This window comes from Diplotaxodon limnothrissa, linkage group LG10 (genome assembly GCF_057381915.1).
Source record: "Diplotaxodon limnothrissa isolate DT_005_m linkage group LG10, D_limnothrissa_male_GT1.1, whole genome shotgun sequence".
NCBI lineage: Eukaryota > Metazoa > Chordata > Actinopteri > Cichliformes > Cichlidae > Diplotaxodon > Diplotaxodon limnothrissa.
The window spans coordinates 19,059,265-19,076,272 of record NC_140605.1 but is presented as its reverse complement, the minus strand read 5'-3'; the positions used below and the strand labels follow the sequence as shown (position 1 = coordinate 19,076,272).

The following is a 17,008-nucleotide window of genomic DNA, read 5'->3' as shown; positions in this document are numbered from 1 at the left end:
CTTTTTGATAAAATGAAGAGATGGGGAGTTCCTCAGTACATCGTGAGGATTCTCTCTTACTGGTACGCTCATCAGAACATGCAGGTTAAATGGGGAAGCAGTATTTCTGCCCCCTTTGGTGTCAGCAATGGTGTTAGACGGGGTGGGATTTTGTCTCCAATTTTATTTAATTTGTATGTTGATGATTTGTCCATACAACTGAGAGCCTGTAACACTGGGTGTATATTAGGTAAAGCACTGATAAATCATCTTATGTATGCAGATGACCTGGTTGTTTTTAGTCCAAGCAGTGCTGGGTTACAGGATCTTCTTAATGTCTGTACTGAATATGGTGTGCAATATGACATTGAGTACAATGCTGCTAAAAGTGCTGTTTTGATATGTAGAACCAAGCAGGATAAACAGCTAAATTTCCCTTTGTTTAAACTGGCACAAAAAACTCTTGAAGTTCATAAAAAGGTGAAATACCTCGGTCACTTTATTACTGAGCAAATGAATGATGATGATGACATATACAGACAACGGTGTAAGCTCTATGTGCAGGCAAATACTATTGCACGCAAATTCAGCTTTTGTTCACTTCCAGTTAAAGTGGCTTTGTTTAAAGCGTATTGCACACCGCTATATACTGCCCCCTTGTGGTCATCCTACAAACAATGTAGCATGCAGAAGCTGCATGTTGCATATAATGATGCGATGAGAATCCTTTGCAGGATACCTAGAAGTGGTAGTGCCAGCCAGATGTTTGTAGCTGTGGGTGTTTGGACTTTTAAAGCACTTTTAAGGAAGCTAATGTTCAATTTTAGAGAACGACTGGATGGTTCGAGTAACAGTATAATTTTAGCACTCACAGATCCGACAGTGAGTGGTTCCCGTTACTCATCCAGTCTCAGAAAGCACTGGTTAAAGTGTTTGTGTATTTATTGATTTATTTTAAGTAATTGTGTTTTATGTATATTATGGTTTTATATTTTTACAAATGTTTTAGATACTTATTTATATACATATATATATTTAATGGTGTATACCTTGTGTTGGGGGGGGGAGTGTTGTGTGTGTGTGTGTGTGTGTGTTTTTTTTTTTTTTTTTTTTGTCTTGTTTTTATGGACATGAAGTCTGCCAATTAAGATTGAATTGAATTGAATTGAATTGAAATAAATATGCTAAGATGAGATAGCTGACTTCATCTAACTAGCAAATGTTGTCCAGGCTACGTTGGTGATACAGTTTTTTTTAATGTGTATGATATTTTTGTCATGCGATTTTAAAGCTGGCCCTACAACCGCATCCAAGAATAACATGCAGCTTATCTCAGAACTGTCGGTGAAAATTATTCTTGGAGCTAGGTTTAATTGAGCTGCATTTTAAAGAGGTGCAATTTCACAATTTGTGTATATTTTCTAAGTTCACTATTTTGTCATGTGTTGAGAAAAACACAGATTTTAAAATTACATGGTCTAATATTTACATTTAGCATAACTGCAACATTATTTTTTCGTTTTTTTTTTTTAAAGACTCGAAAGGACTTGAAATTCAAAGTTTCAGACTTGTGACTTGACTCGGACTTTTACACCAGTGACTTGAGACTCGACTCTGACTTGCCTGACATTACTTGAGACTTGACTTGAGACTTGAGGATAAAGACTTGAGACTTACTTGAGACTTGCAAGACAATGACTTGGTCCCACCTCTGGGCCTTTCAACTAGATTTAATGTTCAAATATGGTCAAATAACCTCTAGGTCAAATCCCTGAGGAAACTAAATACATTCCATAAGAGCATGATAGCTTATGTATTTATTATCAGTTTGTCAGTTTGTCTTTTTTGACACGTTAGTCTGCTATAAGCATTGTACTTATGTAACAGCAACAGTCACAAAGGTGCTCACAGTGAAACAGTATCAGTTCTCTGATATCACTAAATTAAATTTAAAAAAAGTGACTTGTCACGTGTCACAGGTAACTAATTTACCAGAGAAAGAACTGCTCTTGTATAACACTGGAGTTTGAACCCATATGTAAGGAATGATGCATTGGTAGTCCCTGGGCAAGTCCCTGGGCAAGCAGGACTACTGTTGCCTCTTTTTACTGTGGGTAAGTTCATTTCAGACACATCTTCCTTCTCCTGTTGACAGTTGTTGAAAGTTTCTACTGTTTACAAATGTATAAAATAATCTTGAATTGTACTGTATATATATTTAGTCAAACTTTTTAACCTTTACTTGTCATATATATCTTATACGTGGTACATTGACTGATATGACCCTGTCTCCTTCTGACATTATAGGAACCATGGCTTCACATCGTGGGTGGGGGTTGTTTGTTATACTCACTGTTTGCCTCATTTCATTAACACAACATTGCAATGGAGGAAACGTCCTAGTTTTCCCTGTAGATGGCAGCCACTGGATCAATATGAAGATCGTTCTAGAAGAACTTCATGCCAGGGGTCACAGCCTCACTGTGATCAGGGCCGCAAACACCTTATTTATCCCTGAGAAGTCTGATATTTACACATCCATTACAATTGATTTGGGTGAAGATGTAGACAACTTCTTCGAGGTGTACCTTCAAGAGCATATGAGGGTATGTGACTATGGATTTAATGTATTTATTTCGGTGTGATGCATTGTGAGTCGGGCAGCGGTCAAAGGTGGAAGCTTTAGCAGTCTGATCCCAAGAGCTTTGAATTCCCACCAAGATTTGTATTTCCTGCTCAGTGCCTCCACTTTCTAGTTTTCCCCAGTGGGTGAGAGGGTTGCTTCGCTGCACCTTCAGGTTAGGGAATGTTGCATGTGCTAACTCCATGAACAAGTTGCTGGCCTAAGAGGAGAAGTTAAAGTATGTTGGGATCTTGTTCACAAGTGAGGGAAGGAAGGAGTGGAAAATTCTTTGTGTGAATAGCATAATATGCAAAACGCACTGTAAATAAACATCTACATGATCTGCACCACAGTTGTGTTTATAGTTTTATGAATGGTGAGTGATAAATATCAGAACTGAGGAACAATATTACCTCAATTCAGTGAGTTTTATGGTAAAGGAGATAATAAATAAAAGTGCTGAAGCACCCTCCCTTACTATGGCTGCCCTGCAGATACTTTGTGTGACTTCACTTAGGAACCTCCATAATGGAAAATGACCATTTGACTGGACCCTGTATCTCTTTGCTGCTGGATAAGGTGGTTGGGGAGAGGGATGTCAGTGGATTTCTGTTTAGACCGCTGCCCCAGACCTGAATAAGTGTCAGAAAATGGATGGATGCATTTATTTATGAATAACACGTTTTTTTCTAACTATTTTTAGGCACAGAGAGAAGGGACTTCACTGCTGACTTTCCTCAAACTCACCAAGGATTTCCTTTCTATGATTCATAAGGCTCACGTGCTGATATCGGAGATGGCCAAACATATTTTGAATGATCAAACTATGGTCAAAAGATTAAGAGATTCCCAGTATGATCTGGTTCTAACTGATCCAGCTATGGCCCCAGGGGTCATTCTAGCCAAATATCTCAAGCTTCCCTTAGTGCTCAACGTACGCTGGATCACCAGTGGAGAAGGCCACTTTGTGTTAGCTCCCTCACCCCTCTCTTACATCCCGGTGCCAGGATCCGGCTTAACAGACAAAATGAATTTCATCCAGAGGATCAAAAACATATTATTCCATGGCATTACGCTGTTCCAGCAGAAATTCTTGGTGGGCCCAGTCTATGATGAGATGTGTGATAAGTATATTGAGGGTGGATGTGACATCATCTCACTTCTTCAGGAAGCAGACATTTGGCTGTTCAGGTCAGATTTTGTGTTCGAGTTCCCTCGCCCCACTATGCCAAATGTTGTCTATATAGGAGGATTTCAGTGCAAACCAGCTCAGCCTCTGCCAGCAGAGCTGGAGGAGTTTGTTCAGAGTGCTGGGCAGCATGGAGTGATCATCATGACTCTGGGAACCTTAGTTGATGCTTTGCCCAAAGAGATTGCAGATGAAATCGCCAGCGTGTTTGCCAAGATGCCTCAGAAGGTGAGAGAGCCCCTATAATTTACAATTTTAAAGCTGATACGTTACGTTCATTATAGGTGTTGCATTAATTTTCAATCAGCTAAATTATTGTAAATACAATTTATAATCTGAAAGTTGTAGGTACTTAATAGCGTTACAAATAACTGCCTAACTGAAGCAGAATAATGAAACAATTATAATCATATAACAATATAATTTCAGCTGTCTTTCTGTCTGACCCAGAGGTAGTGTAAATCTTTATAATTTAAGATAGACAGAAAGTCTTTAGACTGAGAGGTAGGGAGAAAGAACCAAAGGTTTGTTGAACTTAAACATTTTTAATAACAAAAAGGGAGGAACAACTGAAAAAACATGGCAGTTGAAGAGTATATGAAGTAAGTAGGAGAGTTCATTTAAGGGTAAATCCAAATAAGCACAAAGTCTAAAAAAACAACTAAGGACAAGTCCAGCAGGTGAACTGTGAAGAGAGGGCAGACAAACAAAGGAGTGGAAATGACATGTAAAGCAATACTTTAAAAATAAAACAGGAAAACCACACAAAGACTACTCACAAGTCAGTAAGTTCTTTCCAGAAACAAAAGCTTTTATCATTACTGTCTGTTTCAGGGGTACTTACATACTAATGGTCTTTATTTTTTTGTTTTCTAACCAGGTGATATGGAGGCACAAAGGAAACCGTCCCTCTACACTGGGAAACAACACTTTAATGGTCGACTGGATGCCACAGAAAGATCTTCTGGGTCATCCACAGACCAAAGTCTTTGTAGCTCATGGAGGAACTAATGGTGTCCAGGAGGCCATTTACTATGGGGTCCCCGTGCTTGGCATACCCTTGTTCTTCGACCAGTATGACAACCTTCTGCGACTGCAGGAGAGAGGAGCTGGAAAGATCATCCACCTGTCTGATGTTAATGGCCACAGTTTTGAGCAAGTCCTTCAACAACTGCTCCATCAAGAGAGCTACAGGCAGAACATGCAACGAATGTCACGTTTGCACAGAGATCAGCCAATAACACCCATGGAGAAGGCAGTCTTCTGGGTAGAATATGTGATGCGCCACAAAGGGGCTCGTCACCTGCGTACAGAGGCTTATAAGATGCCCTGGTACTCTTACTACTGTTTAGATGTACTGTTCATATTGGTGTCTGTGGTCACTGCTCTGCTCTATTCTATTGTGGCTCTTGTTAGATTTCTGTGCCGCCGAAGAAGAAGAAAAGCAAAAGCTAAACAAAGCTAATTAAGGCCATATTTGTTTAGAAATACTGTAGTCTAAAGTGAGTTATGTAAAGCACTGTTTTTATAGAAAAACATATATATATATATATATAGCCATTCTTATCTCAAATTTTTATATGGTACAAATGACTTGACAGTTGTTTTTTACTAAGTGAATTGTCAAATATACATTTGGTGATTAAATATAGATTTAATGATACATTAAAAATCAAGATCCTGTGATTTTTAATGCCAAAATATCAGTCTCTGACTGTTAGACAATGACCAAATCACATTTTATTTTGTTCTTTTCTCATAAAGTGCTCTATAAATAAAAAAAATTTAACATTTAAAAAATAGTTTGTGTTTTTACTAAAAAATAATGTCTGGTAACTTTAGCAGTCTGATCCCAAGACTGCTAAACTTCTGACCCCACTTCCGCCAATCCCTTTATTGTGGCGGGAATGAACCTGCATAAGTTCCGGGTCAAGCAACTGCGTGTTTCCTGCTCCTCTGGCTGCTGTTGTCCCTGTGGTTGGCGTACTTGTCCGATATCGACAAATTTTACACTACATACCAGTTGGCAGCGTACAATAACCCGGCCGATTCATTCATCTTTACACCACCTCACAATCGACTCAAGGGTGAGTTATTTGTTTGTTTTGTTTTGTCACAATTAATGAAAATGCGGAGCCGCCATCGCACATGCTAAAACGCCGGTAAGCTAATGCTAGGCTAGCGACAGTAAGTGCAATTACTAGTTTTATTTATTGAATATTGTGGTTTTTGTTTATTCCATTATGGCCGAATGTTGACTTAACGTATCTAGAGTTGAGCGAGTGATTTGATTTTTGCAGTTTTGTCTGCTTTGGATGTTTTTTGTTACTTTTCTGATGAAATGCCAAAACGGCCTTTAAGATTTTGCATTGAGTTAAATTCCATTGAGATTATTGAATCTGTTGCGCAACACCTCAAATTTTATTTGTCACGTACACAGTCATGCACAGTACGATATGTAGTGAAATGCTTGGACAACTGCTCGTGACCTAAAGAAAACAAAAAAGGAAAAGGCTATGAATAAGATTGGAAATAAATATGAAAAATTAAAAAGGGTATATTTAACTAGGAAGGAATAAAATATAAATTAAGGTTAAAAATGAAATAACTGTACAACACAAATTAGAATGGAAGGGTAAATTTAACTGGGAAAGAATAAGATAAAATATATAAATTAAAGTTGAAAATGAAATAACTGTACAACACAAATTAGAAATTAGTGGTTAAATGTGGTTAAATGAGTTTTGTAAATATATTTGATTAACTTTGGATAATGTTTATTAGCTTTATTGCTGATATACTTTGATGGGACCCATGAGAATGTTTTTCCATAATAGTATTTTGAATGAAATTCATTATAAGAGATGATGGTTTATTGATTGTTGTATGAAACATGGCATTAGTTACTTGTCTTTGTTATTTATGTATTTATTTTGTCACAGCAGTAGAATGCTGTTTCATTTTCTTCGGTGAATGATAATTTGTTTTTGACCTTGTTTAGGTCAGGTTTTTGTTTTTTTTTTTTTTTTTTTTTTTTTTCTCCCGCGATCAGCCCTGATCAGCACGAGATGGCGAGCCACCCGACCACCGCTACGTTGCGGTAGGAATCGTAAACCTATGGACTGAATTAAACTGTTGACACATGACCTATCACAGGTCCATGGAACTGAACTAAATCTCATACTGGACTACACCTCATCCCACCTCCTTTTGGAACCTAATAAGCTGTTTTGTATTGTCAACATTATTTTTGTTTGTGATATATATATCACTTCCAGATACAGACGGACAAAATGGTGGTGGCTAACCAACCGGACATAGTGGTGGTAGACAAACAGAAGAAGACGGCCGTAGTGATCGATGTAGCGGTTCCGAATGACAGCAATATCAGGAAGAAGGAACACGAGAAGCTGGAGAAATACCAAGGGCTCAGAGAAGAGCTCGAGAGGATGTGGAGGGTGAAGGTAACGGTGGTCCCCGTGGTAATCGGAGCACTAGGTGCGGTGACTCCCAAGCTAGGCGAGTGGCTCCAGCAGATCCCGGGAATAACATCGGAGATCTCTGTCCAGAAGAGCGCAGTCCTGGGAACAGCTAAGATACTGCGCAGGACCCTCAAGCTCCCAGGCCTCTGGTAGAGGACCCGAGCTTGAAGGATAAACCGCCCGCAGGGGCGTGCTGGGTGTTTTTTTTTTTTTTTTTTTTTTTTATGCATATATATATATATATATATATATATATATATATATATATATATATATATATATATATATATATATATATATATATATATATATATATATATATATATATATATATATATATATATATATATGCATATTTTGGTTATTATTTTGTACATCCGTCTATACATTTCTCATAACAAACATAATATATATATTTTGAGCTCTACTTTGGCTTCCTGTGTTTTATTCACACACTCAGGCTCCATAGTCGAAATGAATTTTGATAGCTCATTGTCTATGAAGCTGCAGTCAGGCGCCCTGGTCCTTTAACCGCGTTACACTGGCAATGTCTTTAGTAATGATAATAACAATGACAATTTTATTTATATAACACATCTCATTTACTCTACATGGAGGAAGATGGCATTAAAACATATGTAATTGATCTCATGTCTGCAGGCAGGTTGTTCCAAAGTACAGGATCACAATAACTGAAAGCACTTTCAGCACACTGGGATGTTATTCTGGGAACAATTAAAAGATCTGAACACGATGCCCTGAGAGTCCTGCAAATATGAAATAATTAAAGCTACTTGATATGAATGCAAGTAATGTAACACCTCTGTGTAACTTGTTGTCTAAGTATCAAAGACAGTTTATTGTTTCCTTTAGGACTCCTGTATTACATCAAATTGTGAGAACTGGCAAGTTGATTACAAACCAAGAACACATGTAACTCATTCTGCCAGGATGCCGTAAAAGCCAATTTGTCATGGTCCTGGGTCGGTGACCCAGTGTTTTTGGTTGTGTACTTTTACTTTTGATAGTTTTTGTATTATGATTGTTGTGTTCCCTCTGTTTGGTGTTTCCCTGCTTGTGTATCCCCTTAGTGTAGTAGGTCTCTGTGTTTAGTCCGCGTCTCTGAGTCTGTGTTTCCTGTTTTACGTTGAAGGTCTGTCTTATGTCAGTGTGTTCTGTTTACGTTGCCCCTGCCTCGTCAGCTGTGATGTCTTCCAGGTGTGTTCCCCTCCTGTTTCCCATCCCTTGATTCCTGGTGTGTGTATTTCAGGGGCTGTATCCCAATTTAGGGTCTGCAGCCTTAAAGTACGCAGCCTCAACGGTCTTCAAGGGCCGCGTACTCAAAGACCGCTGAGGCCGGAAGTGTGAGGCTTGTGAAATGGGACAGTCTAGCCTCCGTCGCGCTGCCCAGGTTGCCTAGCAACCATGATAGCTGGAAACGTGTGGTTGACAGAAATGAAGGAGAACATATTTTGTTCGTTTGTTTGTTTCTACATGAGCTTTGTGTGATTTAATAAGTATCTGAGGCTGAGACCACAGGACTGTAAAACATGATTATTGGGCTTCATTTCTGTACTGAACAGTCATTTAAGATTAGCTAGTAAATAACAAATAGTTAATGTTGTTCATGAGACTAGAGTCAGTGTAAATATGATATGGCCAATATTATAGTTATTATATTAATCATTATTAGTTATTACAGCAATGAGTTTGAACTCAAATCAAATCACTTCTATTGTCACATTACATGTGCAGGTACACTGGTACAGCACATGTGACTGAACTCTGTGTCAAATACTGAGCTTCAGTAAAGATTCAAGTTGCAGCTATTTATGTCCTATCACCTTAAATCTTCACTCAAAGACACTCAAGTATCTTTGACAGTGTGTATTATATATGTATTATATATAAGAGACAAATGTTGTTCCTTCAGTATGTTGGCATTATTACATTTGGCTCAATGCTTACATATATGTGTTTAAAAAAAAAAAAAAAAAAAAAAAAAAAAAATGTGCGAGCTGTGATAACTGTCTGATAGAATGAAGAGTAGACTGATATATGAAATATACCTTTATTGGGTGAGAAAATCAGACCATGTCATAACTGCTTTAAGTCATACAGAATAGATATCAGAGCCTTAAACAGGCTGACTTCTGCTAAATGGGTCAAACTGGGCAGAAAGTCTACAAACACATAACATCCTTATAGAATATGATGTAACACTATAGATCAACTTAGCTCAGAATATATAAAACATATAAACAATTACAGCAATATGATGCAACAAACACAGCAGTGCTACTAATCCAAAATACTCAAAGCTTCATAGAAGTGGAACAAACATTTATTTTTAGCTCCATTCTGCTGCTGATACATACTTTAGGTTTCTGAATATTACACTTGTTGCTGCCTTTCATAGTGTGTAACTTGAAGGCCCTGAGTACTTTCTCCCACACTGAAAACACTGGAATGATAAAATGATTTGAACATAACCTAATAAGACTGATTCAGGACAGACAATTAGTTATTTTAAACTTTTCTAGCAGTCCTTTACAAACAGGGAACAGTCTGTCTATTCTCTCCATCTGTCAGCTGCTGCTGGCTCTTACTCCTCCTCTTCCTCACACACTGCTGAGTTTGTCCTTGTGGATCATCAGGGGTGCAAAGCCTCACAGATGATGTGCAGCAGTGGGTCCCTCAGTCTGTCCTCACTCTGGACAGACACACTTGCAGTTGTCACACATGGAAATCAAATGTGTGATAAGCTGCAGGATTCAAACACAAGTGTAACTTATAAATACATGTTCATACTTTTATTACACAATCAGAGAGAAAGAAAAAGAGAGAGAGAGTGCAGGACAGACAGACAGGTGACAGTCTCAGGTGCACACACTGCTACAAAACAGCACAAAAGAAGGAGGATTTAGTGTGTGTGTTATTACGAGTGCTAAACAAGAAGAGTTCCCAGATGGTACAGTGGACACATGGGTGACTCCTGTGATTAAAGCATCTTTCTTTCAGCTTAACGAGTGAACCGTCAGCTCGTTCAAACACACGTTAAAGTCCGTTTGGCTCAACACCACCGAACAGAGGCAGCAATATAACATAGCTAACATTAACAGTGCAGTGGATCCTGCTTGTGCCGTGATATTCAGGACTGCAAACCGAGCAGCATCACTGACTTTCAGCTTGTTGTGTTTGTGGATATATGACTGACTTTAATTATCCACAAAATCATCACATTCTCTGTAAGAGTAAGGTCGACTATATATATATTTTGAAGTAGAGGCTTTAAACCCAAGTTAAGGCTGCAAGTACAAACGTCACTAATGTCACACAACTTTGCCGACATGTGGCCAACAGTAACGTTTTAATGTTCTTCGTTATTAAACATTCGCACATAAATAAGTGACATCATATTCAGTACTTACTTTTGACAGTTCACTCTTCGGCCGGTCCCTTCTGCCGTATTTTGCGGCAAAATGATCCACACCCACCACCGCGCTATGAATTGTGGGATATATGGGACCACGAAGCGTGCACCGGACCACGCTTGATATTTGGGGAACTCGACGGCGCAGTTGGAGTATGCAGTTGAAGTACACTTCGAATTGGGACAGCCATCGTCGCGTGGCGGTGACGTAATCGCACTTAAAATGCGTCCTTAATGCGTGCAGACCCTGAATTGGGACACAGCCATAGTGTGTGTTACCTCGTCCTCGTTGCTGGTTTGTCTGCGTCTCTCCGTCCGTCTTTCTGTGCATTTCCCCGTACCTCCCTGCATCTTGGTTTCTGTTTAGTTCTGTTAGTTTTCCAGTTTAGGTTTTCTTAGTTTCATGTTTCACCCGCGTCATCCCTGTTGTATCCACCGCTGTTTAATAAACTCACTTGCACCAGAGCTGCCGCTTCCTGGGTCCTAACTAATTCACACGCTTGCCCCGGCAACCCGTGACACAATTTTTATGAAAGACCTGGAGAGCTGGTATGCACTGTTTGTTATTCTTTTTATTTATCAATTCAACTTACATTATCCTCTTATTTAAAATCAATACCAGTGCAGAAAACCCCCTAAAAAGATGATGATGGAAAAAATCCATAATTTTAGAAAATAGTGTGTATTAAAACTAGTGCTGTCAGCGTTAATCTCTCGTCTCGTTATCTCGTTTAACGAGATTAACGCTGACAGCGCTAATTAAAACCATTACTGTTACCTAAACAGTTCAAAAACAGATGCCTTGAAATAATCAGCAATTATGACCACAGCTTTCTGAGAGTTGTAACATATTAGCCAAATAGAGAAGGTTGTATCACAACTGATTATTTCAGTGAGTTACATCAACGAGTAATTGACGTAACTCAAAGTCAGCTGAGGTATGAGAGAAAAGAAAGAAATAATCGCAGATCTACCCAATGAAACTGTCATATAAAGGGATAGAGGGGATTTCCACTTTTTCTGATCAAATGAAAAACAAAACACAAATTAAGGCCTGTGTCAAGTTACATTTGCTCACTAGCCAAATAGAAATACAGAAAAACAGAGCCCCCTAACCTACTGTGTAATCAAGAAGTAAAGACAAGGAATTTATGCAATTGTTTCTTCAGTATTTTAATGACATGGGGATACAGGCAGGGTGGTATATTATGTCTCACAGTAAGAAGGTCCTGGGTTCAAACCTGCTGCCTACCTGGCACCCTTCTGTGTGCAGTTTCCATGCTAGACCTACCCCAGTTTCGGGTCTCTCAGGGTGCACTGGCTTCCTCTCAAAGTATAAAGACATGCATGTTAGTGGGTGATTCTTTAGGTGTGAATGTGACTCAGGTTTGTATCCCACCTCTTGTCCTATTACAGGTGGGGGCAGGCTTCGGCCAACCCTGAATTGGATAAGTGGAAGAAAATGGATGGATGGTGATACAGGCTAAACCAATAAATACAACTAAATAAAACAGTTGCAGATTACACAGTGTGCAACAATGGCAAATAAAGTTAATACCATTCTAATAAAATGAAAATGTGAAAAAAATGCTAATCTAGTTTCAATTTCTCCAGCAACATATACAGGTAGAAATTGTGAGGCCTCCCTTTTAAGAAACCTCTGGATCTGAAAAACCTCCAGCTCGCACTGGAACAGTTCCTGAAAAACCAGGCCAACATGAAATGCCAAAAAAATTGTGGCCCCCCTTATTTGGATTTTATTTCTTTTTATAACTCATCCATCTGGATACTGGAGTTAGGAATATGGCAGCTTTGATTGAAAGGTGTCCCAACAGAGGGCCTGTAGCTGATTAATGCCTCCTAGCCCTCACGACTGTAGACTGGAGTGAATCACTCCATCGCGTTTTTGCCGTTTGCTGTTGTAGTGAATGAAAGTCTGTTGCTTAGCATTATGTCTATGCATTGCACCCGTATTGTTCTTCTGCAAATACAGTGTCTACAATTTTCAAGATACGATGTTCTAATTTTATGCAACAGTAGATACCAATAACAACTTGAGTTGATTTAATTTAGGTGAACATCGGGTCAAAGTCGGTTCGCATTTTTCCTTGATCCTCATTGTTAGCTGCCAAGGTTAAAGTTGACCTTGAAAAAAACTTCTAGAAACCATATAGAGTAATATATCTCATGAAAGGGGACAGAGAAAGCTGTACACACAAGTGTAATTTTTTTCAATACGAAGCCCGACAGTGTTACAATTACAGCACAAAGCTTTGCAAAATTGCATGCTGCATGAATATATCTTAAAATCTGATGTTGTAACGGCTTATAAAAGCCAATGATTTCAGGGAATTCTCCTCCACTTGTATGTGTAAAGATAAAAAATTATTATGTAATGCTTCAAGGTCATAGGTTATAGGTTTGGCATCCGGAAATTGTTATAAAAGCAGGCTGACGTCAGCATGTTGTCATAACAACATTCTAAAACATCACAGTTTCAGTATAGCCCTTGCCCTTAGGGGGGAGTTGCACTCTCTGAGTACTCTTGTTTATGCTAAGGAAACTATTTTTGAAGTGATGACATAAATCAGCCTTCAACCTCTAATCCAAATTTGCCCACTTATGGGAAATGCTAATAATGAATGATTTCAAAACATCCAAAATCCATGGGTAATGTCTATTACCTCAATATAGACATATGTACCTAGTCATATGTAACATGTAACATCCACAAACCAAGATGGCGGCGCGCACAGACGCAGCGGCCCGGAGCTCCTACACTTTTGCACTTTTGGTGGTACTGTGTATTATTTCACACAGTCTGGGGTTACTTCAATACAACAGAGATGATCTACTACAACTAAGCCGTGGAGTTCTTCAACTAACATCCGAGTATCTCATCCCCCCGGAGATCGTTAAGCAACCCCCGGGGCTACCCGCAACAGCAAGCCGCAGGAGGAGACGTTGCGAGCGGAGGCAGAAGAGAGGCAAGCGGGGAGGCCTGTGGGCACGGCTAAAGACTAGTCCGTTTAAACCACCACTCCCGATCATATTCCTCTCCAACGCCCGTTCAATCCGTTACAAACTGGATGAAATACGACTGCAGATCGTCACTCGACGGACTTTTAATAACTGTTCGTGCATGATTTTCACTGAAACCTGGCTGGACAGCGCCATTCCCGATGCGGCTATCGATCTAGCAGGCCGCACCGCCTATCGAGCCGACAGGTCTGCGGACTCGGGTAAGAAGACTGGCGGGGGGCTGTGCATCTATATTAACAACCTTTGGTGCACGAACGTCACGGTAACGGAAAAACTGTGCAGTACAGAGGTAGAACTGTTGGTGTTAAAGTGCCGTCCATTCTATCTCCCTCGGGAATTTTCTGCCGTTTACATCTGCGCTGTTTACATTCCACCAGATGCTAATGCTAAGCTAGCGTTAGCACAATTGAGCAGCAGCATCAATAACAGCCTGGTAGCACACCCGGACAGTGTCTTTATTGCGGCTGGGGATTTTAACCACGCGGACCTGAAATCTGTACTTCACAATTTCCACCGTAATGTGAAGTGTGCTACCAGAGGAGATAGAACGTTGGACCAGGTGTACACCAACATGGCGAATGCGTACAGAGCCCAGGCTTATCCCCACCTGGGTCTGTCAGACCATCTCTCCCTTCTGCTACACCCAATATACACACAAAAGATCAAGAGCACTGGGATTACAACCAAAACCGTGAGAACATGGCCGCAGGATGCTATTCCGATGCTTCAGGACTGTTTCCACTGCACAGACTGGGATGTATTCAAGGTGCAGGACACTGACAATCGTGTCGCATTGGACAGTTACACCTCCACTGTCTTGGACTACATCTGTTTCTGTGTGGACAATGTAACAACTTGGAAACGATTCCGTGTGTTCCCTAATAATCCACCCTGGGTGACACACGGAGTTCAACAACTTATTCGAACAAGGAACAACGCTTTCAAATCCGGGGACCAGGAGGCATACAGTGCTGCCAGGGCCAACCTGAGAAGAGGCATCAAGACTGCCAAGCAGCAGCACAGGAGGCGTATCGAGGCCAGGTTTGAGAACAACACAAACCCAAGGCAGGTCTGGGAGGGCATCAGGGCTATCACGGACTACAAAAGAAGAACACCATCACCCTCAGCCGACAGTTCTACTCTGGCTGAGGATCTAAATCTCTTTTATGCCCGTTTTGACAGGGAGAACACCGACCCTGTCCTGTCCCCTCTCCCCTCAACCGACCCTGCTCCGGTCCTGAGCACTCATGAGCTGAGGCGTGTGTTCCGGAGCATTAACACCAGGAAGGCGGCCGGGCCGGATGGAGTGCTGGGCCGGGTGCTAAAAGACTGTGCTGCGGACCTGGCGGACGTCTTCACCTCTATATATAACACCTCGTTGTCCTGTTCACTGGTACCATCCTGTTTCAAAGCAGCAACCATCGTTCCCATCCCAAAACAGTCAAATGTCACATGTCTGAACGATTTCAGACCTGTGGCACTCACCCCCATTCCCGCCAAATGCCTGGAGAGACTGGTCATTAAACACATCAGAGCTGCTTTTCCACCATCCCTGGACTCGCACCAGTTTGCATACAGGGAGAACCGGTCAACCGAGGATGCGATCGCCACAGTGCTGCACACATTACTGAAGCACTTGGAACACAGGAACACCTATGCACGGCTCCTCTTTGTAGACTACAGCTCGGCTTTTAATACCATCCGGCCATACAAACTCCGTCCCAAACTCCACCAACTGGGACTTAACTCTTCTCTGTGCAACTGGATTGTGGACTTCCTCACTAACCGTAGACAGAGTGTCAGAGTGGGTAAGAACACCTCTTCCACCCTTGTGGTCAACACCGGTGCCCCTCAGGGGTGTGTTCTGAGCCCTCTGCTATACACTCTCTTCACCCATGACTGTATTTCCTCCTGCGCGTCCAATCTCATTGTTAAGTTTGCAGATGACACTACAGTGCTCGGACTTATATCCAACAATGATGAGACAAACTATAGGACAGAGGTGTAACAACTAGAGTCATGGTGCCACGACAATAACTTGGTCTTAAACACCAAAAAGACCAAGGAGATCATTGTAGATTTCCGGAAGAGGGGTCATAACAACCATCTGCCTCTCTTCATTGGCAGTGAGGCGGTGGAGAGGGTGAGCAGTTTTAAATTCTTGGGGGTAACTGTGACCGAGGACCTGTCCTGGGGCAACCATATCACCTCAGTTGTACGGAAGGCCCAACAGCGCCTCTACTACCTGAGGAGACTGCGGAGCGCACACATTCCCAGATCTCTGATGTTGAACTTCTACAACTGTGCCATCAGCAGCGTTCTGACGTATGGATTTCTAGTGTGGTTCCCCAGCTGCACCAAGGCCGATCAGCAAGCACTCCAGCGGGTGGTGAAAGAAGCTGGCAGAATTATTGGAACAAGTCTGCCAGAGATCAGTAATATCTTCCCCACTCGCTGTCTGAGGAGGGTGCACAGTATCCTGCGGGACCAACATCACCCTGCGCGCCACCTTTTCCATCTGCTGCCCTCAGGGAGAAGGTACAGGTCTATACAGGCCAGAACATCCAGACTGGCCAACAGCCTGTATCCACAGGCTGTGAGGCTCCTGAACTCTCTGCCCCCCTCTCACGGACAATAACCATATCCAACTTCTTAATAGCAATGAACTGGTCTGCATTGGTGCATCATATCTTTATTCTCTTCCCCCTCCTGCCCCCCCCTCTTTCTTAAATAGATAACTATCATATCTGATATCATATCTCACAGTACAATAATATTGAATGGGTTGCATTGTTGTATTTTGTCATGTTTCTCAGGTCTTTGTCTGAATTTCTACGAACATTATTGCTAAGGATTGTCTTATTGCATTGGAGTCACACTGGGTTAAATATGTACACTTGGGTTTTAAGGGGTATTTATTATTTTCTTCTTTTTTTTGGGTTGTATGGAAGCCCCAAACGCAATTTCATTGTTCTTGACAATGACAATAAATAAATAAATACTAAATACTAATACTAAAATATTTACATTTTATACAGTCCATGGTGGTTTTCCACATAATTTTGGTAAAAGGAACACGTCAGTTTTTCCAGACATAATGAATAACACTTTTACAAATGCGTGTGTTTTATGTTTTATGTGTGCATGTGGGAACGGCTCACATGCGTACATAAAACAGGTGCTGTGCATGTCTCTGTATTGCCACTGCTATCAGCAACTGAGATAGCCAGCACCCAACCTTCCTTCCTTCCTTCCTCTGT

At 40.8% G+C, this 17,008-nt stretch overlaps 1 protein-coding gene across 1 annotated transcript; it reads left to right on the top strand.

Annotated features, from left to right (window-relative positions):
- The first annotated feature begins 2,258 nt into the window (after window positions 1-2,258).
- On the top strand, window positions 2,259-5,256 carry LOC146624278 (UDP-glucuronosyltransferase 2A2-like). The gene is made up of 3 exons (XM_085363821.1): window positions 2,259-2,585; window positions 3,306-4,019; window positions 4,672-5,256. The coding sequence occupies exons 1-3, from the start codon at window positions 2,259-2,261 to the stop codon at window positions 5,254-5,256; spliced, it is 1,626 nt and encodes a 541-aa protein (XP_085219947.1).
- Window positions 5,257-17,008: the final 11,752 nt, after the last annotated feature.

Coding starts and splice junctions, on each gene's coding strand:
- LOC146624278 (XM_085363821.1), top strand. CDS start 2,259: ATGACCCTGTCTCCTTCTGACATTATAGGAACCATGGCTTCACATCGT. Junction 2,586..3,305: donor ACCTTCAAGAGCATATGAGG/GTATGTGACTAT, acceptor AACTATTTTTAG/GCACAGAGAGAAGGGACTTC. Junction 4,020..4,671: donor TTGCCAAGATGCCTCAGAAG/GTGAGAGAGCCC, acceptor TTTTCTAACCAG/GTGATATGGAGGCACAAAGG.